Here is a 25,492-nt window from a genome sequence, read left to right as displayed (position 1 = left end):
GAGTCTACTGGGGCTGCTGGCATCACTAGCGGTGCCTAGCAGCAGTCTGCGTTTTTTTGGATGTCTACACAAGGCAAGCTTTTACAGGTAAATAAGTTGCATAAAATACATTAAATGTATACAATCCGTATTATAATCAGGATAATATTAATAACCTAACAATAAAACAAAATCCTACAGGAAGATTTTTGTTGCAATAGAAAAAACCGTCTTGAACATTCTCAAAATGGAGCTCAAGGTTGCTTTCAAAGCTTTGATTCCTGGAAGGTTTGAATATGCTTTGTCAAGGCTTGCTGTATACACCGTTCTTCTACGAGGTAACTTGTAGGCCAGCTCTACCCAAAACAGATATTTCACTATTGAGCTAGGCTTCAGTGAGCTGAATCACCACCCATCACCTTGTTCTTTCTCTCAAATGCTCCAATATTGATCATTCCCAGCAGTGTCTTGAGTCTCCTTCCCCTCCCATATCAACATTGAAAAATATATGAGAAGAGCTTTTTTGTTAATGTACTGTTATTTACTAAAAATCCATAATGGAGAATAATAATTTATAAAATCAAACCAACATTTTCAAACATTTTACAGGTAAATGGCCAGCTTAAAGTGGAACCAAAGTCTCCGTTTCAACAGTCTGAGCTCCTGTACCAGCTCTGGCACCTTCTTTTCAGCTTCTTGCAGGTGCCAGGATGCAGCTGTCTTCTTCATTGGCCGGCGAGGGATGATGTCACCCCTGCTCATGCATAGGAGTGCAGTCATCTCGGCACACAGGATCTGTGGCGGAATGTAAACTGGGCTGCACATGTGCAGCCACAGAAGACCACAAGCTGGCAGGTAGGTTTATTTATTTGCAGAAGAGACACAATGGGGGGGATTTACTAAAACTGGAGCACTCAGAATCTGATGCGGCTGTGCATGGCAGCCAATCGGCTTCTAACTTCAGCTTGTTCAGTTAAGCTTTGACAATAAAACCTGGAAGCGGATTGGTTACTATGCAGAGCTGCACCAGATTTTGCACCATGCAGTCTTCGTAAATAACCCCCTATATGTTTCTTCTGAAATAAAGAGCCTGCCTACAGTTTTAGAATTGAAGACTTTAGTTCCGTTTTAAGACCCCAACAGTTGGGCAGACAGGAATTCTGTTGGGGTCATCTCATCTCTTAAGAGAGCATATGAAGCCAACATGTGATTCCGCTTGATGGCAGCCAGGAAAAACTGAAATAACAGTGTTGGGTGGAGTTGGCTTTCAGGGTTCTAGTCTTTGCTTCATTTTTTGTTTTTTTTTTTCAGGAAGCATATTAAATGTATATTTCCCTTTTTAAAAGTGAACTCCAGGCAGTTATAAAAAATAATGTAGTTGAATTTGTATATGATTAAATAAATTTTACCAGTAACATAAATACTTGAATCTCAGTAATATCTGCCCCTTGTAATTCTCTGTATAGCAGCACTCAGGTAGGCAGAAAAGGAGTGGCACTGGGGACCTTTCAGTATGCTACATGCAAATGTGCTCACAGGGTACATGCTGATAGGAGGAGAAAACAGAGTGAGCAGAGCCAATAACTTATCAGCGTTTACTGCTTCTTTACTGTCCATCCGCTGTCTAGAGTTGGGTAGGTGACACCACTGTATTTACTAACTCTTACCAGAGAAAGTGGTGTCACCCTCCTGGCTGTACTGTCTGGCAGAGGATTTTGAATAGCAAAGTTCACTAGAGAGAACTACAAATCCTTTGGCAGATTACTCTTCAAGTCTGTGTATCTTAACCTATGGTTGGCTATTTGCCTGGAGTTTAGCTTTACTGTAGCAGAAATAAACCTGCCAGGGACACAGACTGCTGCTGCAGGCGGGACAATTTGAGACCTTCAGCTGTCCCAAGTATGCGTCAGGAGCTTTCTGGTCCCAACCCGTAACTGTGCTGGGAGTGTGCAGGGCGCATGCTCTCTGTACAGAAAAGTGTTTACATAGGGCCACATACACATGTACCTCCAGCGGGAGGTCATGAGAGACTCTGCAACATTCACTTTTAGGTGGATTAAGCTTTGAAAACTCAGTCCAATGCCCCTTTAGGGCACTGTAACCCTGACTTTTATGACATTGCTGATTTCTAGCCCAATTTGGCCTTGGAACAAGCAGGTGCTCTTTGCCTAGTATCCTTGTTGGCCAACACTAAAGGATAAGGGCATTACAGAATAAGTACACCTTTGCGATGAAAGCGTTAAAGGTTATCTACAGGCAAAACTCTTTTCACGTTTTTAATAGCTTATAGTGGGTTCTCCAAATTTTCTAAGCAAAGGGCCATTTTACTGTCCTTAAAACGTTAGGGGCACCAGACTGACCAATGAGAGTAGAAAATATCCCGGCATCAAAGGGAGTGGACAATGGCTGGTGGTCAGTGGTTGTAAAATTATTATATAAAGCTTGGGGCCAGTATAGGAATAGCTCTCCATCATTTGTATTAGTTGGAGGAATAGTAACTTATCAGTGGGAGGCATTATGCCCTTTGGTTTGTGTCAGTGATAGTGCCCTCTCATTGGTGCTACATCGTTGGTATCAGTAGGAGGAATAGTGCCCTATCATTGGTGTCAGTGGGAGGAATAGTGCCCTATCATTGGTGTCGGTGGGAGGAATAATGTTCCATTGTTGGTGTCAGTGGAAGGAATAGGGAATCATTGTTGGTGTCAGTCGGAGGAATAGAGCCCTATTGTTGGTGTCAGTCGGAGGAATAGAGCCCTATTGTTGGTGTCAGTGGAAGGAATAGTGTCCCATTGTTGGTTTCGGTGGGAGGAATAATGCTCCATTGTTGGTGTTAGGGGGGAGGAATAGTGAATCATTGTTGGAGTCAGTAGGAGGAATAGTGCCCCATCATTGGTATTGGGAGGAATAGTGACCCATTTGTGGTGTCGGTGGGAGGAATAGTGCCCCATCATTGGTGTCAGTGGGAGGAATAGTGCCACATCATTGGTGTCACTGGGAGTGATAGTACCCCATTGTTGGTGTCAGTGGGAGAAATAGCGAATCATTGTTGGTGTCAGTGGGAGAAATAGTGAATCATTGTTGGTGTCAGTGGGAGAAATAGTGCCCCATTGTTGGTGTCAGTGGGAGGAATAGTGAATCGTTGGTGTCAGTGGGAGGAATAGTGCCCCATCATTGTGTCAGTGGGAGGAATAGTGCCCCATCATTGTGTCAGTGGGAGTGATAGTGCCCCATTATTAGTGTCAGTGAGAGAAATAGTGAATCATTGTTGGTGTCAATGGGAGGAATAGTGAATCATTGTTTGTGTCAGTGGGAGGAATAGTGCCCTACTGGTGTTAGTGAGAGGAATAATGCCCCATCATTGATGTTAGTGGGAGAAAAAGTGCTCTACTGTTGGTGTCAGTGGGAGAAATAGTGCCTTGCATCAGTGCAAGGAATAGTGCCTCATATCGGTGAGAGGAACGGTGCCCCAGAGTCAGATAAAGGCAATCAAAGGGCCACAATTTGGAGACCACTGGTGTAGAGGAATGGTTAGAACCTTTGACCGTTTTTACTGCTGTCTATTCCCCTTCTCCTATTTCTTCTGGTGACTATTGTCCCAGAGACAGAAAGTAACGGGAAATCAAAAACTGAACAGCTGTCAGCAGAACAGGAACAATGGGGGAATATTCCAGTGGGGATACCTGTTCAGTGACAACTGTCTTTCACATTGGCAGCAGGCTCTGAAAGGTGAGCCATGGTAGATCCCTTTTACAGATTATGGTTTAGAGCTGGTTTAAAGGCATTCATTGGGCAATACTACCATGTCCTGAACATCTGTTTTGCATTCCCAGGGGGGATTTTACTTTGAAATGGCATGCCGAAACCGCTATAGCCACAGTTGGGGCATGGTCCATTGACTTAAATGGGTGCTTTTGGCAGGCTGAACAGAGTTGAAATTAGCATGCCACATTGGAAAGTGATTAATTTGCCCGATTTAGCAGTAAGGTAAACAGCAAGTGTGGATGTCACCACAGCAATGCAACTGCTTGGTTTTACTGCAGCCCTGTGTGAACGAGGTCTAAGGGGTTTTTTCATTGAATTAGAGATTTCCTCTCGCTTCCTATTGCATCTCTAGGACAGGAAGTAAAGAGAAATCTCTCCAGACGTCATAAAATAAACTGACCTGTTTTTTATCCCTTTCCTAATTTATCCAAAACTGGGGGGAAAAATGTGTAGATTGCACATAGACCTTCTCTAGTCAACATTTACATCCAGATCTGCTCTGACAACTGCAAAGGCGGGTAGCTGAGATTATCCGGACAGGAGTTGGGCGAAAGGTAGGAGGCCTTGATTTTTGTCTAAAAGGGAGATTCCCCTTTGCTTCAGACTGATTTATCAACCAGAACATGTGTATTGTCAGAGCTTTTGGGGATCCCCATAGACATATTGGAACTGTAATGAGAAAATTATACCTTGCACCATCTGAATAAAAACCCAATAAACAATAACTTCCACTTATGATGCAACTGGACAATAGTTTATATTGCAACTGCAGGAATAGGTATATAAAAATGTGCAAATTTGTTTGACTTGCCTGAATACATTAAAGGAGTTGAATCTCCAGACCAAGCTCTTTTCTTTTTTTTTTCCAGTATTGTTATACAAAAAGTATTTCCTTTCCAAAGTCTAAGTAGTATAGCTGTCCACAAGCCGCCTGGAGAGATTTCACCTCACTTCCTGGCCCCCCAACAGCCTGTCACAGCAATGCAAAATATAAGGGAAGTGATTATCGCAAGGGCACGACATCTGGGTTTTATTTTTGTATGTGTCCCCACCAGAGAGATTTCCCATTGCTTCCTATTGTGACACGGAGTAGGGGAAAATCTCCCCAGTGTAGATGCAGACCGCATTACATACCCGAAGAGGGTTCTATACCTTCCCCACTCTGTCCAGTGCTACAAAAAAAGGTGTTATCTGAAGTCCGGGGATCTTCTGCTCTGATCCTGTAGCACAGTAACCAGCGTTATGAAAATGCAATTTGTTTATCTAAACTGCAGGAATTGGATGGAAATGACTGCTGGCACTACCACCCAGTCACATATACTTTTATAATGTATCTGTGGACAAAATAATAAATGACATATATGATGCAGACTGTCACTTATATAAATCTCTGGAACATACTCAGAGGCGCTGGGAACTTTCAGCCTTGTATGTACAATTCAATGAAGGAAAACTTCAAACAAGCTCAATAGTTCTGGTGCGGAGGCTCCAACAAATCAAGGCTTTCCTAAATGGGCACCAAACAATAGCTCAAACCATAGAAATACAGAAATATATGCCAAAACCAGACCGCATCAAATAGTCCAAGATCATTTCAATTGTTGGTTAAAGTCATACTAAAAAAATGCTAACATGTTTCGGGGATTACACCACTCCCCTTCATCAGGGTTCAACACAGGCCAAAACTTGGATGGAGAAAATGCTGACTTCACAGATTTATATTTGAGCCAGGATTGATGAAACCATCAGTTTTTGAGTCCTTTCTGTAACCGTATTACCATTTGATCCCACCAGTAGATCTGTCATCTTTCCACTTCCTTTAAAGGGGTGCCAACATTGTTCTGCAGTGAAATCATAGCAGAGATGTCACTGTGTCAACAAGGTAGCCTTTGGTGGGCAAGTAGTTGTAAAATTTAAATAAAGCCCCCAACTGACCCAGTGCTATTGACAGACTGCATCATATGATGTTGTTTTTTTTATTCTGCCCATAGTATCACTTTAAATAGTGCACCATTTGCATAAAAAATATTGATTCCTTTTGGTATTTTGGTAGGTTTTTGTTCCCTAATTTTGCTATTTTTGAATTGAATTGCAGATTTCAGAACCCCTCCTGGTAGCAGGTGCTAGACCGTGATGGCACCAGCCAAAAGCGTATTTTCAGTCCCTTTTTTGTTCCATGCCTGTCTGCATTGTTCCGTGCCTGTCTGCATTGTTCCATATATATCCTTGTTTAGTATGTTCGCATTGACGTAGATCGTGTTATCTTGATAATGGAAATCCTGTTAGTTCTCGACTTGTTTTTGTAAACGCATTTAATTTTTGTAAAAGTATTTTGTTTCTTGAAATAAAGGTTGAACATTGTGAGACGCTTTAAAAAAAATGAATGAAAGATTTACATATCTTGTAGCGGGGTAGTTAGGCAGTGACACTTTTTTTTTTTTCCCCCCAAATTATACTTACCAAGCTGATAATGCTGCATCTGTCCCCCTCCGGCTCTAAAGGTGAGAACTCATCGATCACATGGCCGCTGAGTTTTCACCGCTGCTGTGGAGGGAGAGGGAATGGCTGGCTCAGGCTCTCAGCGGATTGCTGACAGGTTGAATCAGGTGCCGCTCCAGACTCTGGGGTGGATCCTGACTTTAAAGCCTTTAACTTTTTTTAAAGTCATGATCTTTTGCCAGAGCTATGGCTGTACTTCTCGGCAACAGATGGTTTGAATCTTAGCTGGTTCAGCAGGGACCAGTCAAGATTCAAACCATGTATGGGCAGGCTGACTACGATCTATCAATTGCTTGGGCACAAACACCATGTCTGATTTATAGCATGCGATTATTACCAGTGGCAATAATCGTGTTCTCCCGGCAGGAACAGCACCCTACGCCCTCCCTCCTGGAGAACACACAGGAGAGATTCTACCAGCAACACTGGCTATATTGATGGAACCCATGAGTGGTTTTCTTTCCTTGAGCCCGTGGTTGCAGGAAAGGAAATTGTACAAAAAGCTAAGGCAGGCCATAGATGATGCAATGCGCCAACAGGATTAGAATGCAGAGATCTCAAAGAACACTTAATTGGGTAAAGAATTTTGAAAGTTTCTTATTCATTCCTTTTGCTCAACCTCCATGGTCTTTATAGAAACTGCATGACAGATCAGTACACATCGTGTAAGACCTTAAGTGACCTGGTGTACCCATGCAACCCAAAGCAACTGTTGCACTTTGAGGACCTGTACCTGGAAGCTGCGACCAAAAGGAAAGAAGACAAAGGACTAGTCTCCGTATTGCCTGTAAGCAGGCTGCAGCTAATCTTTTCACTAGGACTGATTTACTATGTCTTGTTCTATACTATGGGGGAGATTTACTAAAACAAGAGAGTTCATAATCTGGTGCAGCTCTGCTTAGAAACCAGCTTCCTTTTTTTTTGGTCAACACTTAATTGAACAAGATGAAGTTTGAAGTTGATTGGTTTGTAGCTGCACCATATTTTGCAGTCTCCAGTTTTAGTAAATCCATCCCTAGGTCTCTGTGTGGAGGTGGCCATTTCAGTAGAAAACAGGGCTTTGCTTCCTTTTATATAAGAGGTGATTTCTGGTGAATGAATATATGAGAAGCAGCAAGAGAGATTCAGAATTACAAATCCACAGAATGAATAAAGTAGAAGTAGAGAGATCCTTGCACTGCAGGTCTTTAAATACAGCTTCCCCTCCAGTAAACAGCATTGTAGTGACATCACCATATCTCACATGTATGTGGATCATGGCACAAATATGCATAGAAAGTGCACTCTTCTGTTTTTGTTTTTTTTTTGGGGGGGGGGGGGTGGTTTCTAAAGTAATTCAAGGCAAATAGTAAAGTTTTTTTCAGGGTAATGCATAACACTTCTTGATGCTCCCTGTAAGATAGAAGATGTTCACTTTTTAAGTTCTGAACCACTCTAAAGCTGACCCCAGCAGCTCCACATACCACCCCTCTGTTCAATCCCCTACCGATCCGTTCAGGCAACTTGGAGCTTTCACAGCTCTGATACCCCCCCCCCCCCCCCCCTTCACAATCCTATGTGATCGCACATGTCCCTTGCTTCCTCATACCTGGTATTTTTCTTCTCTCTCAGTGGGGGTATTCATGGGAAGGGGAGTATGTGCTGCTGGTGGTGCCGCCACTAAAGTGAACCTGTCTCTTTTCCCTGAGTGGACAGAACATAGACACTGTAAGAATGGAATATGCTCACGAGTAGTACTGGTGGAAACCGTTTGGTCAACATTGGAGAACTGCAGAACATTAATGATTAGTACCTTGCAGATCCACATACTTAAAATTACAACTTCGAGAATGTCCTAAACATATGAAAGGATAGGTATCCTAAAGGGGCCCTCTCCCTAGGGATTTGAAACTCAGAGCCATTTGAAGAGCTACAGTGGCTGCTGTAATATTACACTTAAGAGTGTGTTGAGTACCTAGACCTCCCCTGTACACTTTAATAAAGTTTTTATGAAATCAATGGACCCAAAGCTGGCATGGGAATGTGGCTCTGGAATAGTGCTTGTCAGCCTATGAGCTATAGGGGGACTCAAATGCGGCCCCTGATATCCCATGTTCAATACATGTAATGCTAGAGGACAGTCAGAAGCTGCAGACCCAATAGAGGAAACGAGGGTCAGAAACTGTGGACATGCTACATTTTTGGCTGGGGATATGCTGTAGAAGACCATATGAATATGAGAACATGTTACTTTAGGCTAGTAGTGATTAATTCCATTACCTTAATTAATGTTCCCACTACAGACTGCTGAGGCCCACACATCATATACCAAAGGGCTGCAGGTTGGGCACCAGGGGTCTGGAGCTTAATACTATATTATTGTGCATGAACCTTTTAACCCAAAAGTGAGTGGTCAGGGATCATCTGAGGGCTTTAGCTTGAAAGTCAGAGGGAAATCTTCCTCTTGCCTATAATAGACTCACTAGTGATTTAGGATGACTTTTCAACAAAAAAATTATAAAATTGCACAACATGTATTTGATGTATTCATGCACATCTCTAAAGTTACTGAGAGGTCCAATTTTTTTCATTGATGGTAACAAGTCACACACTGGTCTACAACCCAAACTCACATTAGAACCACAAAACAGAAGTGTAATTATTTCTTATTTTAAGTAATAGACAGCGTGGATTCATGAAAGACAGAATTTGTCAAACAAATCTGATTTCTTTTTATGAGGAGGTGAGCAAAACCTTGGACAGAGGGGTGGTGGTGGACGTGGTATACTTGGACAGAGGGGTGGCAGTGGGCTTGGTATACTTGGAAAGAGGGGTGGCGGTGGATGTGGTATACTTGGACAGAGGGGTGGCGGTGGGCTTGGTATGCTTGGACAGAGGGGTGGCGGTGGGCTTGGTATACTTGGAAAGAGGGGTGGCGGTGGGCTTGGTATACTTGGAAAGAGGGGTGGAGGTGGATGTGGTATACTTGGACAGAGGGGTGGCGGTGGGCTTGGTATACTTGGACAGAGGGGTGGCGGGGGGCTTGGTATACTTGGACAGAGGGGTGGCGGTGGACGTGGTATACTTGGACAGAGGGGTGGCGGTGGACGCGGTATACTTGGACAGAGGGGTGGCGGTGGACGCGGTATACTTGGACAGAGGGGTGGCGGTCGACGTGGTTTGTTTGGACAGAGGGATGGCGGTGGACGTGGTATACTTGCACAGAGAGGTAGCAGTGGATGTGGTATACTTGGACAGAGGGGTGGCGGTGGACGTGGTATAGTTGGACAGAGGGGTGGACGTGGTATACTTGGACAGAGGGGTGGACGTGGTTTGCTTGGACAGAGGGGTGGAGGTGGTATACTTGAACAGAGGGGTGGCGGGGGGCTTGGTATACTTGGACAGAGGGGTGGCGGTGGACGTGGTATACTTGGACAGAGGGGTGGCGGTGGACGCGGTATACTTGGACAGAGGGGTGGCGGTGGACGCGGTATACTTGGACAGAGGGGTGGCGGTGGACGTGGTTTGTTTGGACAGAGGGATGGCGGTGGACGTGGTATACTTGCACAGAGAGGTAGCAGTGGATGTGGTATACTTGGACAGAGGGGTGGCGGTGGACGTGGTATAGTTGGACAGAGGGGTGGACGTGGTATACTTGGACAGAGGGGTGGACGTGGTTTGCTTGGACAGAGGGGTGGAGGTGGTATACTTGAACAGAGGGGTGGCGGTGGACATGGTATACTTTGTTTTTGCAAAAGCGTTTGACACTGTTCCCCACTGATGGCTAATGTGTAAGGTAAAGTCTACAGGCTAGGAAAAATTTGTCTGTAAATGGATAGAAAACTGGCTAAAAGATTGTATTCAGAGAGTAGTGGTTACTGATTCATACTCTGGTCTAGGGTTGTCAGTGGTGTACCCCAAGGTTCAATGTTGGGACCCCTATTTTTTTTTTTATACATTTATAAACGATATAGGGTCTGGGATTAAAAATCCCATTTCAGTCTTTGCAGATGACACCAAGCTGTGCAGTGGAATAACGTCCTTACAGGATGTCTTCAACTTACAAGCAGACCTCAATGCACTGTTTAATTGGGGGACTATGGGGCCAATGAGGTTTAATGTTGATAAATGTAAGTTTATCCTCTTGGGGGCTAAGAATATGCATGCATCAAACATCTAGGGGAGCTCATATGTACCTGATTCCTGAGTACCTGAGGCCTTACCTCAAACACCAAGCTTTACATTGCCTTACACTATGCAAATACAAAATATCTGATTCTAGACACAGAGGGGGCAGTCCAATGTAACATATACCCCCACCCACTGATTCCCTAGCTTTACTGGGTGTGAAGGGCTCCCCTGCCCTTTCGGCTGAGTTTTTGCTACAGTTATGTAGGACTCTCAGTCAATACACCTGCATAGGGCACTATAAGTGCTGGACCGTGGATTGTAAAAAGTGTCGTCTGCATGTCCTTCAAGGGATATTGTCCTTTCAGACCAGCGCTTTGTAGCAAGAGCACTCATCTTCCTCAGTAGAAGAAGCCTAAGGCTCAAACTGAAAAGGTTCAACCATTGCCTTAAGCTTATGAAAAGTCCTTTTCGTTCTACTACTACCGCAACCTCCAAGTCCAGCCCCCCCTTCTAAATCAACATAGAAAAGGAACCAAAGGTCTTGTCATGGCAAGAGAGGTAGAGCAAATCCTGTCTTGTGCAGAACATCCACAGCTGTACATTGAAATGTATGAAAGGGAGAACCACACAGAATGAAAGAGGCCACCAAGGATATGCTAAGAATATGCATGGATCATACATACTAGGGGGGGTACAACTGGGGGGGGGGTCAATGGTGGAGAAGGATCTGGGGGTTCTGGTAGATCACAAGCTTACTAATGGCATGCAATGCCAAGCTGCGGGTTCTAAAGCGAGCAAAATCCTCTCTTGTATTAATAGAGGTATAGACTCCAGAGAGAGAGATATCATTCCCCCGGTACAAATCATTAGTAAGACCTCATCTGGAATATGCAGTTCAGTTTTGGGCACCAATTCACAAAAAGAACATTGGGGAACTGGAGAAAGTACAGAGAAGGGCAACCAAACTGATAAGAGGCATGGAGGAGATCAGCTATGAGGAAAGATTAGAGGAACTGAATTTATTCTCTCTTGAGAAGAGGAGATTAATGGGGGATATGATCACCATGTAAAATACAAAAGGGGGGGATATGATCACCATGTATAATACATAAGGGGGGATATGAACACCATGTATAATACATAAGGGGGGATATGATCTCCATGTATAATACATAAAGGGGGATAGGATCTCCATGTATAATAAATAAGGGGGGATATGAACACCATGTATAATACATAAGGGGGGATAGGATCTCCATGTATAATACATAAGGGGGGATAGGATCTCCATGTATAATACATAAGGGGGGATATGATCTCCATGTATAATACATAAGGGGGGATATGATCACCATGTATAATACATAAGGGGGGATATGATCACCATGTATAATACATAAGGGGAGATATGATCTCCAGGTATAATACATAAGGGGGGATATGATCACCATGTATAATACATAAGGTGGGATATGATCACCATGTATAATACATAAGGGGGGTATGATCTCCATGTATAATACATAAGGGGGGGGATATGATCACCATGTATAATACATAAGGGGGATATGATCTGCATGTATAATACATAAGGGGGGATATGATCACCATGTATAATACATAAGGGGGGTATGATCTCCATGTATAATACATAAGGGGGGGGATATGATCTCCATGTATAATACATAAGGGGAGATATGATCTGCATGTATAATACATAAGGGGGGATATGATCTCCATGTATAATACATAAGGGGGGGGATATGATCTCCATGTATAATACATAAGGGGGGATAGGATCACCATGTATAATACATAAGGGGGGGATATGATCATGTATAATACATAAGGGGGGGATATGATCTCCATGTATAATACATAAGGGGGATATGATCTCCATGTATAATACATAAGGGGGGATATGATCATCATGTATAATACATAAGGGGGGATATGATCTCCATGTATAATACATAAGGGGAGATATGATCTCCAGGTATAATACATAAGGTGGGATATGTTCTCCATGTATAATACATAAAGGGGGGGGGGGGGATATGATCACCATGTATAATACATAAGGGGGGATATGATCTCCATGTATAATACATAAGGGGGGATATGATCTCCATGTATAATACATAAGGGGGGGATATGATCTCCATGTATAATACATAAGGGGGGATATGATCACCATGTATAATACATAAGGGGGGATATGATCTCCATGTATAATACATAAGGGGGGGATATGTTCTCCATGTATAATACATAAGGGGGGATATGATCTCCATGTATAATACATAAGGGGGGATATGATCTCCATGTATAATACATAAGGGGGATATGATCACCATGTATAATACATAAGGGGGGATATGATCTCCGTGTATAATACATAAGGGGGGATATGATCTCCATGTATAATACATAAGGGGGGATATGATCTCCATGTATAATACATCAGTGGTTCATATAGTGAACTCGGTGTAGCTATTCACCCTGAGGTCATCACAGAGGACAAGGGGGCGCTCTCTACGTCTGGAGGAAAAGAAATTTATTCTCCAAACACAGAAAGGTTTCTCCACAGTAAAAGGTGTAAAAATGTGGAACAGACTCCCTGAAGAGTTGCTTCTGGCCAGCTTAGTGGATTACTTTTAAAAAGTCCTGGATTCTTTCTTGGATACACAGAATATAACTGGATATAACATTTATAGGTAAAGTTGATCCAGGGAATATCTGTTTGCCTCTCAGGGGATCAGGAAGGAATGTTTTACCCTGCAGGTGCAAATTGGATCATGCTTTCCTGGTTTTTTTTGTTTGTTTGGTTTATTTTTGCCTTCCTCTGGATCAACTGTTGGTATGTGATTTATAGCTTTTTTTTTTTTTTTTCATGCGTGAACTGGATGAACTTTTGTCTTTTTTTCAGCTAACTATGTAAGGAGGAAATTAGTCATGAGTCCAAAGTATAGTATTTCACACAGGCCAATACATAAAAGAAAATGGCTATTGATAAATGATTGAATAACCTGCTGGATTATCACATTTTATGGGTTTTAATGTTAATTTCTGTGGAAGATCCCAACTCTGCTTCTGTATTCCCTCTAGCTGCTTTGTATTTCTACTCTACTTAAAGTGTTACTAAACCCACAACAGTACAATCAGTTTGTAGATGCAGTAAAGCATGCTGGTTATACTCACTGTGGAACCTAAGGGGTTAATCCTCCACGTTGTGTAAAAAGGCTGTTTTATCCTGTCTTCTCTGATCCCCCCTTCTACTGTCCCCAATCCATCTGCAGATAGTACAGAGGCCTAGGGGACACTCTGCACATGCTCAATTTAGTGTCTATGGCTATAGAGGTTTTTTTTCTTTGGGAGGGTGCATGTGATTGGCACTGTCTAGACAGAGCCAATCAGCACTGTCTAGACAGAGGGTCAGGGGTTTTGCAGTCTCCACAGGTTAGAGTGGAATATAAAATTCCTCCTACAAGATTAACCAGTGCTCAGCTGAACACTGATAGAAGTCACAAGATTTTAGGTATTTAGCAGTTTATATTTACTAAAATTATTGCACTTTCATGTTCTGTGTACTGTGGGAGACCAGATATAGTGAATGCAGGGTCCGGGGAGACCAGATATAGTGAATGCAGGGTCCTGGGAAGACCAGATATAGTGAATGCAGGGTCCTGGGAGACCAGATATAGTGAATGCAGGGTACGGAGAGACCAGATATAGTGAATGCAGGGTCCTGGGAGACCAGATATAGTGAATGCAGGGTACGGAGAGACCAGATATAGTGAATGCAGGGTACGGAGAGACCAGATATAGTGAATGCAGGGTCCTGGGAGACCAGACATAGTGAATGCAGGGTCCTGGGAGACCAGACATAGTGAATGCAGGGTACAGAGAGACCAGATATAATGAATTCAGGGTCCTGGGAGACCGGATATAGTGAATGCAGGGTCCTGGGAGACCAGATATAGTGAATGCAGGGTCCGGGGAGACCAGATATAGTGAATGCAGGGTCCGGGGAGACCAGATATAGTGAATGCAGGGTCCTGGGAGATCAGATATAGTGAATGCAGGGTCCTGGGTTTAGTAACACTTTAAAGCGGAACTAAAGTCTGTATTGTGGTGGGTGGGCACTTGTCATAATTTGGAAGTATGAATCACTTGCCTGCCAATGAGACTCCTTCAGAGATATGATGTTCTCAGTTTCTCACCTGGTGTTCCTACAGATTTTACACTTTATTTAGCCTTCTTGATTAGCTGGCCTGTGATGTACCACCCATGCCTGTTCAGGGGAATTAATGAAGGCCAGCACCCACAGTATGCTAAGAATGCACAATGAACTGCATATGCCTGTCTCTCTGTACATTCAGTAGAAATTTGCTAGCAGGTTAGGCAGAAAATTTTACCTCTCTTTGGCCAAAAAGAAAAAAAAACTCTCGTTGGTTAATATTACTGCTAGAAATTTATTCTAAATCTTGAGTTCTGTTTTAAAGGATATAAAAATCCACAACTTGTTTTTGGGGGGGGTTTTCTTCACTTGGATGGAGCAGAGAATGCTTGAAATCTCAGTCAGGGTTTTTGTTCTTTGCCACTTATGTCCCATTCAAGAGATGTCCCTTTCTCATACAATTGGAAATCTCTCTCCAAAATGAGGAAAATTTCAGTTGTCACTGGAACTGGCTTTACCATTGGAAGATTTCCCGTTCTAGTGAGAACAAAAACTTCAGATTTCCATGCAACCCAAAGCAACTGTTGCACTTTGAGGACCTGTACCTACAAGCTGCGACCAAAAGGAAAGAAGGCAAAGGACTAGTCTCCGTATTGCCTGTAAGCAGGCTGCAGCTAATATTTTCACTAGGCATTCATGTTTCCTGTGACAAATAGGGTAGATAAACTAGGTGTGCCATCTTCTTAACCCCCCTGGCGGTATTCCCGAGTGTAGCTCGGGGTTAAATTTCAGCACCACAAGCAGTAACCCCGAGCTACACTCGGGAATACCATGCAGTGCTGTTCCGGGATCCCTCGATCACTTACCTTGTCCTGCGCTCCCGCGATGTCCCTCCTGCAGTGTCCCCAGCAATGTCCTCCGGCCGATGCCGGCATCTGTCTTCTGGGTTTCGTTCCCGGTGACGTCAAGACGTACGGGGATGGAATGGCGGGAAATTTGAAAATGACAAAAAGTGACATTCACTAAATTCACTAAAATCACATAGTATAACATTCCTGTATCAAACCATTTCACATACATTTTGTCCCGAGTGCTTTGTCCGGCGCCCTGCCTGCATTTTTACTGTTCTTTCTGCCTGGAAACTGAGAAACGTCCATGGCGTCCAAAAAGCGTCCCTTTAGGTCAAAAGCGGTTTTAGACCGGCTAGAGAACAGCGATAGTAAATCAGAACCACTTGCAGAATTGAGTGATAATGATTCGTGGGGGAAATTCCTCATCAGACACTGAAAACGATTCTGCGACTTTACTCAGCGATGTGCGAACTTGGCGCTATATTTCACATTTCAGTGTTTTTGTTTTGATTATATTATTGAATTAAATGTATTATTATATTATTTTTAATGATTATTTATTAAATTATAATTTATGGTTTCGTGTTTCAAATTTTATCATACCCGGGATGTTTACTAGACTCTTGTTCGGACAGATTTCAGTGAGTTATTCCTAAAAATTACAGCCTACAATAAAAAAAATTACATATTTCCATGCAAAATAATGGTACCGCTTTCAGCACCAAAAATCTGAAATAATCATACCGCCAGGGAGGTTAAGGTGCATCTCTAGATGCTCAAAGGGGATATTCTCTCTTAGACAATTGTCACCATAACAGGTGTTCCTATTTGGAGGTTACCCCTGACTTCCTGCTCGGGTGACAACTGTAAAGGCCCGATCACACCATCTTGTTGCGGTGATGCACTCCTTGGGGCCATGCAATGCCGTATATATCCTGATTGGTACCCCAGTGAACCTTTCCAACAGACGTGTTGCCGCAGAACACACAGCAATGCACTCTTTTTCAAATGAACAGGCTGGCCTATTGCAGTGCTTGTTTTTCAGCACAACACTGTAGGATGGGCCCTAAAACTCTGGATTTCCCATTGCTTTTAGTCCATTTTCAATATTCTAAAATATGCAGCTTTTAATAAAATACCTGGCTGGTGATCTTGCCATGAAGGTCGGTGTGTAGAGGCACTCCCTGTTAAAGGGTGACAATACTCTGTCCCTGTGTGTCATTTGTCCTTCTGTGTTGTCGCCCTGTCACACGCTGTCCCAATGGAGGCTAAAAGAGGTCATGATAATGTACATTACACAGATATCCACTGTTGTCACCTTCAGGAAATACACACTGACAAATGAGCCGAAGCCATCCTGTTCATGTAGACAGTACAAGGCTGCAGGAGGCCGGCAATGCTGAGATGCCATAACTGATAAAAAGGCGAAAACGTTTTTTTTTTTTGTTTTTTTTCAGTGGCAGCGGTTTATGATATGCAGTGCTTTAGCAAACAAAATATTGTTTAGTTGGGATTTATATCTACTAAATAATGATTTAAAGCCTCCAACTAATGAATCATTCCCCTCTAAAACAGAGGTGGATGGTCCCCCAGATGCAGAGATGTGTGCTGATGCTCTTCTTTCATAGTATCTCCTAGGTCCCTGATGCCAAACTTACGGCCCATTGGTATATGATGACCTCAGCATCCTGTACTGGTAACAATTTTTAGGGATATAGAATTAATCTCTACTAGCCTCATGGCTCATGTTCCCAGTTCTGTAATGTTCTCTGTAGCGTATCCCCAGCCAAAAATGTAGCATCAGTGGCGTCACTAGGGTTGGTGTGACCTGGTGCAGTGAAACATGATGTTGTCCCCCCCCCCCCAAATATTTATTAACTGTTTTCAGAAAGTGCGCCAAATATATAGCATGTGGGACTTTTGGTTTGCTTTCAGAAAATGCAGGGAAAAAAATGTGCAACCTAATAGAAATCTATAGGACTGCAGCAATAACTGTGGGTAATATGCAGGAAAACCCCTTTTACACTACACAACCCCCTGCACCTCTGGACCCCTCTACATTACACAGCCCCCTGCACCTCTGAACCCCTCTACATTACACAGCCCCCTGCACCTCTGAACCCCTCTACATTACACAGCCCCCTGCATCTCTGAACCCCTCTACATTACACAGCTCCCTGCACCTCTGAACCCCTCTACATTACACAGCCCCCTGCACCTCTGAACCCCTCTACATTACACAGCTCCCTGCACCTCTGAACCCCTCTACATTACACAGCCCCCTGCACCTCTGAACCCCTCTACATTACACAGCTCCCTGCACCTCTGAACCCCTTTTACATTACACAGCACCCTGCACCTCCTGAACTCCTTTTACATTACACAGCAACCTGCACCTCCTGAACCCCTTTTACATTACACAGCCCCCTGCACCTCTGAACCCCTTTTACATTACACAGCCCTCTGCACCTCTTAACCCATTTTACATTACACAGATCCCTGCACCTCTGGACCCCTATTACATTACACAGCTCCCTGCACCTCTGAACCCCTTTTACATTACACAGCTCCCTGAACCTCTGAACCCCTTTTACATTACACAGCCCCCTGCACCTCTGGACCCCTTTTACATTACACAGCCCCCTGCACCTCTGGACCCCTATTACATTACACAGCTCCCTGCACCTCTGAACCCCTTTTACATTACACAGCTCCCTGAACCTCTGGACCCCTTTTACATTACACAGCCCCCTGCACCTCTGGACCCCTTTTACATTACACAGCCCCCTGCACCTTTGGATCCCTTTCCATTACACAGCTCCCTGCACCTCTGGACCCCTTACACAATACACAGCCCCCTTTACATTACACATCCCCCTTCACGTTACACAGCCCCCCTAAAGTTATTCCCCCTCCTTCACATTATATAGCTTCCACCGCTCTGCCCCTTCCTACCTTACTCAGCATGCAGAGCGGGACACAGCAGCGCTGAATAGAAGACAGAAACTGCTGGAGCTAAATTTTCATATCAAGCTGGTGATTACCTAGTAGCCAATCACCAGCTGGTTAACTCCAGCAGCTCCCGCTCTCTTTTCAGCGAAGTGTTCTGCCTCCTGCTCTCCACTCTGCTGCGTTAGTGACAGCGAGTGGCGGAGGCAATCTGACAGACTGTCCTGGGTGTCACCCCTCTGCCAGGTGTCACCCGGGTGCAGTCCGCACCCCCTAACTACGCCACTTTGTAACTTGTCCACGCTTTCTGACCTTCATTTCCTCTCTTAGGGCTGCAGTCTCTGACAGTCTTCTCAAGCATTACATATATTGAACACTGTGCGGCCCTTTGGTGATGTTTGAGGCCACTTTAGCTCATGTGTTGACAGCCACTATCCTAGGTCTTCTAGATTGGGTGAAATTGGGTGTCATTCAACCTGGAAGATGGAGGGAATCTTGTGGGCAAAAAGAAGTACTGCAGGGTACAACTAGGGAATAAAAGTGAACATTTGCAGTCTAAGCTGGCATTTTTTATGCATTCCTATTTTCAATATTTGAGTAAAATATCAGCGGAGGCACAATACTATACAATGTACAGTTCACAAGAAATCCAAACCTGGTGTGCTGCCTATATATTTATAAACCTTTTGGGAACTATTAAACTGTAAAAAATATGTCCAGAATGAAACGTTTAGTGGCAAGAGATTCCACTAATGTGCATGTAATAAGAAAAACATGCCAAGAGAATCTATGTGAAACCTTTGAAGCAAAACCGCATACAAAAGTGGATTTGTTCAACATGGGGTAAAATATAGGAGGTCATTCCATTGAGCAAATTCTGGATTCTGCTTGGTAACTTACAAGTCTGTGTAGGGCACCACTAACACTTTTAAAAAAGCTAGAACATATTCTTTTGGATCATTCTATTGACATCCTTTAGAGCAGTGGTCTCCAAGTTATGGTCCGCGGGCCTGATGCGGCCCTTTGCTTGCATTTATCAGGCCCTTGGAGAACTGGTGGTACTGCAGAAACAGTGCACTATTCTTCCCACTGACTCCAATAATGAGGCACCTTGCCTTCCACTGACACTAACAGTGGGGCATAACACCTCCCATTGACACTAGTGAGGGGCACTATTCCTCCCACTGACACCAATAATTGGACACTATTCCTTTCACGGACACCAACATTGGGGCTTTCTTCCTCCCATTGATACCAACATTGGAATACTATTTCTCCCACCAATACCAATGATGAGGCACTATTTCTCCCCCTGACACCCATGATGGGGCACTATTCCTCCCCCTGACACCCATGATGGGGCACTATTCCTCCCCCTGACACCCATGATGGGGCACTATTCCTCCCCCTGACACCCATGATGGGCACTATTCCTCCCACCAATACCAATAATTAGACACTATTCTTTTCACTGACACCAACATTGGGTCACTATTCCTCCCATTGATACCAACATTGGAACACTATTTCTCCCACCAATACCAATGATGGGGCACTATTCCTCCCCCTGACACCAATGATGGGGCACTATTCCTCCGACCAATACCAATGATGGGGCACTATTCCTCCCACCAATACCAATAATGGGGCACTATTCCTCCCCTTGACATCCATGATGGGGCACTGTTCCTCACACTGACACCAATGATGGGGCACTATTCCTCCGACCAATACCAATGATGGGGCACTATTCCTCCGACCAATACCAATGATGGGAGCATTAATCCTACTGACCCCTATTTAATTTTTTTATGCTTACTGACATCCCAGTCTGAGACCTTGTCCTCTTCCACTGATGATGGGGCATTTTCTACTCCAGTGGCCAGTTTGGCCTCCCTAAGTTCTGCTGGACACTATACTTACCCTTTATTTATCAAGTTTGGAGACCCTGCTTTAGAGGATAATTCAGGTCCTAATGTATTTCTTTTAAAGTGTATGTCAATCCAGTCGATAAAATCTTGTATAAGCTTTAACCTATTGATGAAATAATAAAAAGTCATCTTCAATATTTTTAAATCTCCTGCTTTCATTACAATAACCCTTGGTGAGCCTACCATGTAGGACTTGGTTCAGGCACTTCCTAGGTGACAACACTGTTTACCAGTTATGCTCCTTTGTTGTCACCCTGTCACAGAGGCTTCTGACAGTGACTACGAGTCAATTTCGATACACATTACACAGCGTGTTCCACTGTTGTCATCATCAGGAAACCGGCCATGAGAAATGCCGTGTAGCCATTGCTTGAAGACATGCAGACAGGAGGAGGCTGCAAAGAGACTGCATAAGAACAGCACCAACAAGATGTAGTAAAGTGTGAAAAAAAGACGAAAACAAGTATTTTATTTAAAAAAAAAAATGTCAGTTGGTTAAATGAAACTTGCTTTAGAGAACAAACTGCTATTCAGCCAGGGTTTGCATATTCTTTAAGGGTATGGCAATCAAAATTGTCGTCTAAACCGTAAAATGACAACAAGACAGTCACAAAATAACTGCAATTATCATATTGATATCTTCACATATGTTCATGGGTGCTCCAAATCCATGAGGCTGTTATTCTGGCTTGTTCTGGTAAAGACAAAGGCTAACCCCTCTTTCCTTTTACATTTCATAAACCCAGGAAATTCAAACTGTGTATGATGAAAAATTGCCAAGGGAGAGGTTAACTTCAATAAAAATCCACATGTCACAATAATTAGTAGATCCAGAGATAAAGGCAGCTAAAGTTATGTGCAACGCTTGACTATTCCTGTAAAGATCAGCATGACCTTGTCTCCTCCTAAGCCTTCCTATTGGTTAGTTATGAGTAGACTCCCTGACCAATGAGGCTCAGAAAGTGGAATGGGCAGGGACTAGCTTGATTTTTACAAGAAAAGTTGAGATCTTGAAACAACTTCAGTTGCTTCTATCAATGAGGCTTGGCAGCTGGAAGGGACAAGGACAAGCTTGATATTCACGGGACAATTGGAGATGTGCATGCAGCTCCAGCTGCCTATATGAATGGGGCTCAAAAGGTGGAAGGTTTGTGCTCGTAATTGTTACATGCGATGGTTCATAGATTTGTATGCCAAGATATATTCTTGTACTGATATAAAATTCAATAAAAATTGGGTTTTTTTAAACAAAAAAGGTGGAAGGGACAGTGGCAAGCTTGCTTTTCACAAGAAAAGTTGGGATTTCTATAAAAGTCCAGCTGCCTCCATGAATGAGCATCAGAAGCTGGGAATGGGAATAAACAAGCTTGATTTGTAGGCCTCAGGCTCCTGTGTGCTGAAGTGTAAAAACCCCAGTGCTGTCCTGTGCCTGGGAAGCCGTTGTGCTGCTTTATCCGTGTACATGAGGTCATACAAGAAAATTGGGATTTGCATATAACTTCAGCTGCCTTTTTGAATGCGGCTCAGAAGATGGGAGAGGCAAGGACAAGCTTTATTTTTAGGCCTACTGCAGTGGTTCTCAACCTTCCTAATGCCATGACCCTTTAATACAGTTCCTCATGTTATGGTGACCCCCAACCATAAAATTCTTTACCCAGTAATTACAATTCATGTGTCGTTTTACCTTCAATACGGCTGCTTTCAACACAGTAGCTGCTTTCAACACAGTAGCTGCTTTCAACACAGCAGCTGCTTTCTACACAGTAGCTGCTCTGTACACATCGGAAATATGTGTTTTCCGATGGTCTTAGGCGACCCCTGTGAAAGGGTCGTTTGACCCCCAAAGGGGTCGCGACCCACAGGTTGAGAACCACTGGCCTAATGCACCTGTGTGCTGAAGCGTAAAACCCCTGCGGCTTTCCTGTATCCGGGGAGCCACATTTTCCTCTTCCGCACAAAGATGCTACTGTAAGTCCATGTGCATGAGGCCTTACATGAACAGTTAGGATAACTCCTGCTGTCTTTACGAATGAGGCTCAAAAGTTGGAAGGGGCAATGACAAGCTTGTTTTTTACAAAAAAAAAAAGTTTACATTTGCATATAACTTCAGCTGCCTATGTGAATGAGGCTCAGAAGGTGAGAGAGGCAAGGACGAGCTTGATTTAAGATTTGAACATAACGTCAGCTGCCTATATTCACTATATTGCTAAAAGTATTGGGATGCCTGCCTTTAGTCAGTAGGGTTCAATATTGAGTTGGCCCACCCTTTGCAGCTATAGCAGCTTCAACTCTTCTGGGAAGGAAGTCCACAAGGCACTGGTCAGGTCAGGCACTGATTTCGGGGGAGGAGGCCTGGCTCACAGTCTCCGCTCTAATTCATCCCAAAGGTGTTCTATGGGGTTGAGGTCAGGACTCTGTGCAGGTCAGTCAAGTTCCTCCACCCCAAACTGGCTCCTCCATGTCTTTATGGACCTTGCTTTGTGCACTGGTGTGCAGTCATGTTGGAACAGGAAGGGGCCATCCCCAAACTCTTCCCACAAAGTTGGGAGCATGAAATTGTCCAAAATGTCTTGGTATGCTGACGCCTTAAGAGTTCCCTTCACTGGAACTAGGGGGCCAAGCCCAACCCCTGAAAAACAACCCCACATCATAATCCCCCCTCCACCAAACTTTATACTTGGCACAATGCAGTCAGGCAAGTACCGTTCTCCTGGCAACCGCCAAACCCAGACACATCCACCAGACTGCCAGACAGAGAAGTGTGAGTGGTCACTCCAGAGAACACGTCTCCACTGCTCTGGAGTCCAGTGGCGGCGTGCTTTACGCCACTGCATCCATCTGACGCTTTGCATTGCACTTGGTGATGTAAGGCTTGGATGCAGCTGCTCGGCCATGGAAACCCATTCCATGAAGCTCTCTACACACTGTTGTTGTGCTAATCTGAAGGTCACATGAAGTTTGGAGGTCTTTAGCTATTGACTCTGCAGACAGTTGGCGACTTCTGCGCACTGTGCGCTTCAGCATGCGCTGACCCCGCTCTGTCATGTGACGTGACCTACCACTTGGTGGCTGAGTTGCTGTTGTTCCCAGTTGCTTCCACTTTGTTATAATCCCACTAACAGTTGAGCGTGGAATATTTAGTAGCCAGGAAATGTCACGGATGGACTTATTGCACAGGTGCCAACCTATCACGGGACCACGCTTGGAGTCACTGAGCTCCTGAGAGCGACCCATTCTTTCACAAATGTTTGTAGAAGCAGTCTGCATGCCTTGGTGCTTGTTTTTATGCACTTGTGGCCATGGAGGGGATTGGAACACCTGAATCCAATGATTTGGAGGGCGGGCCCAATACTTTTGGCAATCTAGTGTAAATGAGGATCAGAACGTAAGAAAGGCAAGTACAAGCTTGATTTTTACAAGAAAAGTTGAGATTTGCATATAACTTCAGCTGCTTTTATGTCTGGATCTACTAACTGCCTTGACATGAAATTACCCGCTTTTGTATTTTTTCAACATATGCATAGCATAGTATTTATTGTATGTGGACTTTAACTATGCTTACTTTTTGTTTTCTTTTCCCATAGTAACGACTTTACAGCTGAAGGATGAGATGCTAGATGGAGAGGATTATTCTTTTCTCCAAGGAGCTTCTGACCAGGAGAGCAACGGGTCTGGCAGCTACTACATTAAACAAGAACCCTGATGCAAGTTGAACAATTCTTACATTAATAACCCTATAAGAATGTTTTCTTACAAAAACAAAACAGACAAAAAAAAACACAAACTGAATCTAAAAAAAAACACACAAAAAATGGACTCGCGTGCAGGGACATTCTGTTCAGTGACAAAGAAAATATTTTGGTGAAGAAAAAAAAAAAAAATTTTACAGTTTATTAAATAACGTCGGCGATTTTGTGTTGTATTTGAAGTTTTTGAAAAGAAATGTAATATTTTCAGATTTTACAAATATTGTGCATTGTAGGCAAGGAAACAGATTTTTTTTTTCTTTTGGTACCTTTTTTGCAGGGCTAGATTATTTGTTTAGGAAGGGTGATATTTTGCAAAAAAAGAAAAAAAAATCAAAAACAAAAATAAAATCACAATCTTGGTACACACTGGGTAGCTTTTTTTGGTGACCAGGAAACGTATTTTAGTTACTAAACTTTGCTTAAAGAAAACTTTTAAATTACTAATGCATTTATTAACTGTGTAAATGAAAAAATATGCCCTTCTGTAATTATTTTTAAAAATTACTGTCAAGCTTAAAGGGGATTTCTCTGTTTAGATTTTTTTTTGTGGTTTTTCACTTTTTTTTTTTTTTTTTTTTTTTTACTTTTGGCCTGTTTTCAGTGCATTTAATTTTTGCATAGGCTCCATATACACTGAACTTTAAGTGGGTGCTCTAAAATTCATTGCCCTCTGGATATGTATCATTTTAGCGTGGCTATCGCCTTTTATTCCCATGAACCACAGAAACTTCATATTTGTAGGGTCCTCCTTTCAACTCTGCATCCTCCTGCTTCAAGAGCAAGGTAACTCAGGCATGGTATACGGAAGTTTTAAAGTGTAAGGTATTTCAAGCCAAAACCTTTTTTTTTTTTTTCTTCTTGTTTTGGATGGAGTCGGGGTAGGACCAGAATCTTGTTAGACTGATACTGCAACCTGGGGCTCCATTTGAGAGATTTCCCCCCACTTCCTGTCTTGCTGACAACGGTTCTGCCAGACAAGAAGTGAGGGGAAGTTCGGAAATGCAAATTTGAAGCGGGTTCCAGCTTTTCCCTACCCTATTGAAGAAAACTATTTTGTTGGAGAATTTCCCTTATTTCCTGCCTGGTAAAATATTGCCAACAGGACAGGAAGTAAGAGGAAATCTTTGTAACAGAGCCCAGGACAGCAGTAAAAATATGACAGGGGTTCCAATCCTTTCCTGCTCTATCCAAAGCTAAAAAAAAAAAAAGTTGTAGCTGGATATATTATTTAAGAGAACGTATGATGGCTTTTAGCCAATTTTTAATTTCATAAGTTTTACAAGTTTTTAAGCTGATATTTATGTAATGTATGCAATTATTTTATCAATCTTTATTTTGCAAAAAAAAGATTAGAGTGCATATTTGAGGTTTAGTTTGCCCGGCACTACCTGTATGCTTGCTGGCTGACTCACTGACTGATTTACTAATGCCGGCCATGGCCAGTTTAGCAGGGATCGGCCAAGAATCGAACCTTGTATGGGT

At 43.2% G+C, this 25,492-nt stretch overlaps 1 protein-coding gene across 2 annotated transcripts in view; it reads left to right on the top strand.

The window, feature by feature from the left end:
- The window catches only part of MBTD1 (mbt domain containing 1), a 105,379-nt gene extending 81,007 nt beyond the window's left edge, over nucleotides 1-24,372 (top strand). Inside the window, exon 16 of one of the 2 annotated variants that reach the window (XM_089672457.1) lies at nucleotides 23,846-24,372. In XM_089672457.1, the coding sequence (XP_089528583.1) occupies nucleotides 23,846-23,964 (119 nt within the window). In that variant the 3' untranslated portion in view covers nucleotides 23,965-24,372. Of the gene's footprint in view, nucleotides 1-5,836; nucleotides 6,009-23,845 lie in introns of those variants that run through there. The other variant, XM_089672530.1, reaches the window with a different exon arrangement.
- The last annotated feature ends 1,120 nt before the right edge of the window (nucleotides 24,373-25,492 follow it).

Source organism: Staurois parvus, unplaced genomic scaffold (assembly GCF_062004578.1).
Source record: "Staurois parvus isolate SC_StPar_1 unplaced genomic scaffold, SC_StPar_1.0 ptg000003l, whole genome shotgun sequence".
Taxonomy (NCBI): Eukaryota; Metazoa; Chordata; class Amphibia; order Anura; family Ranidae; genus Staurois; species Staurois parvus.
This window is presented reverse-complemented; position numbering and strand designations above follow the sequence as displayed.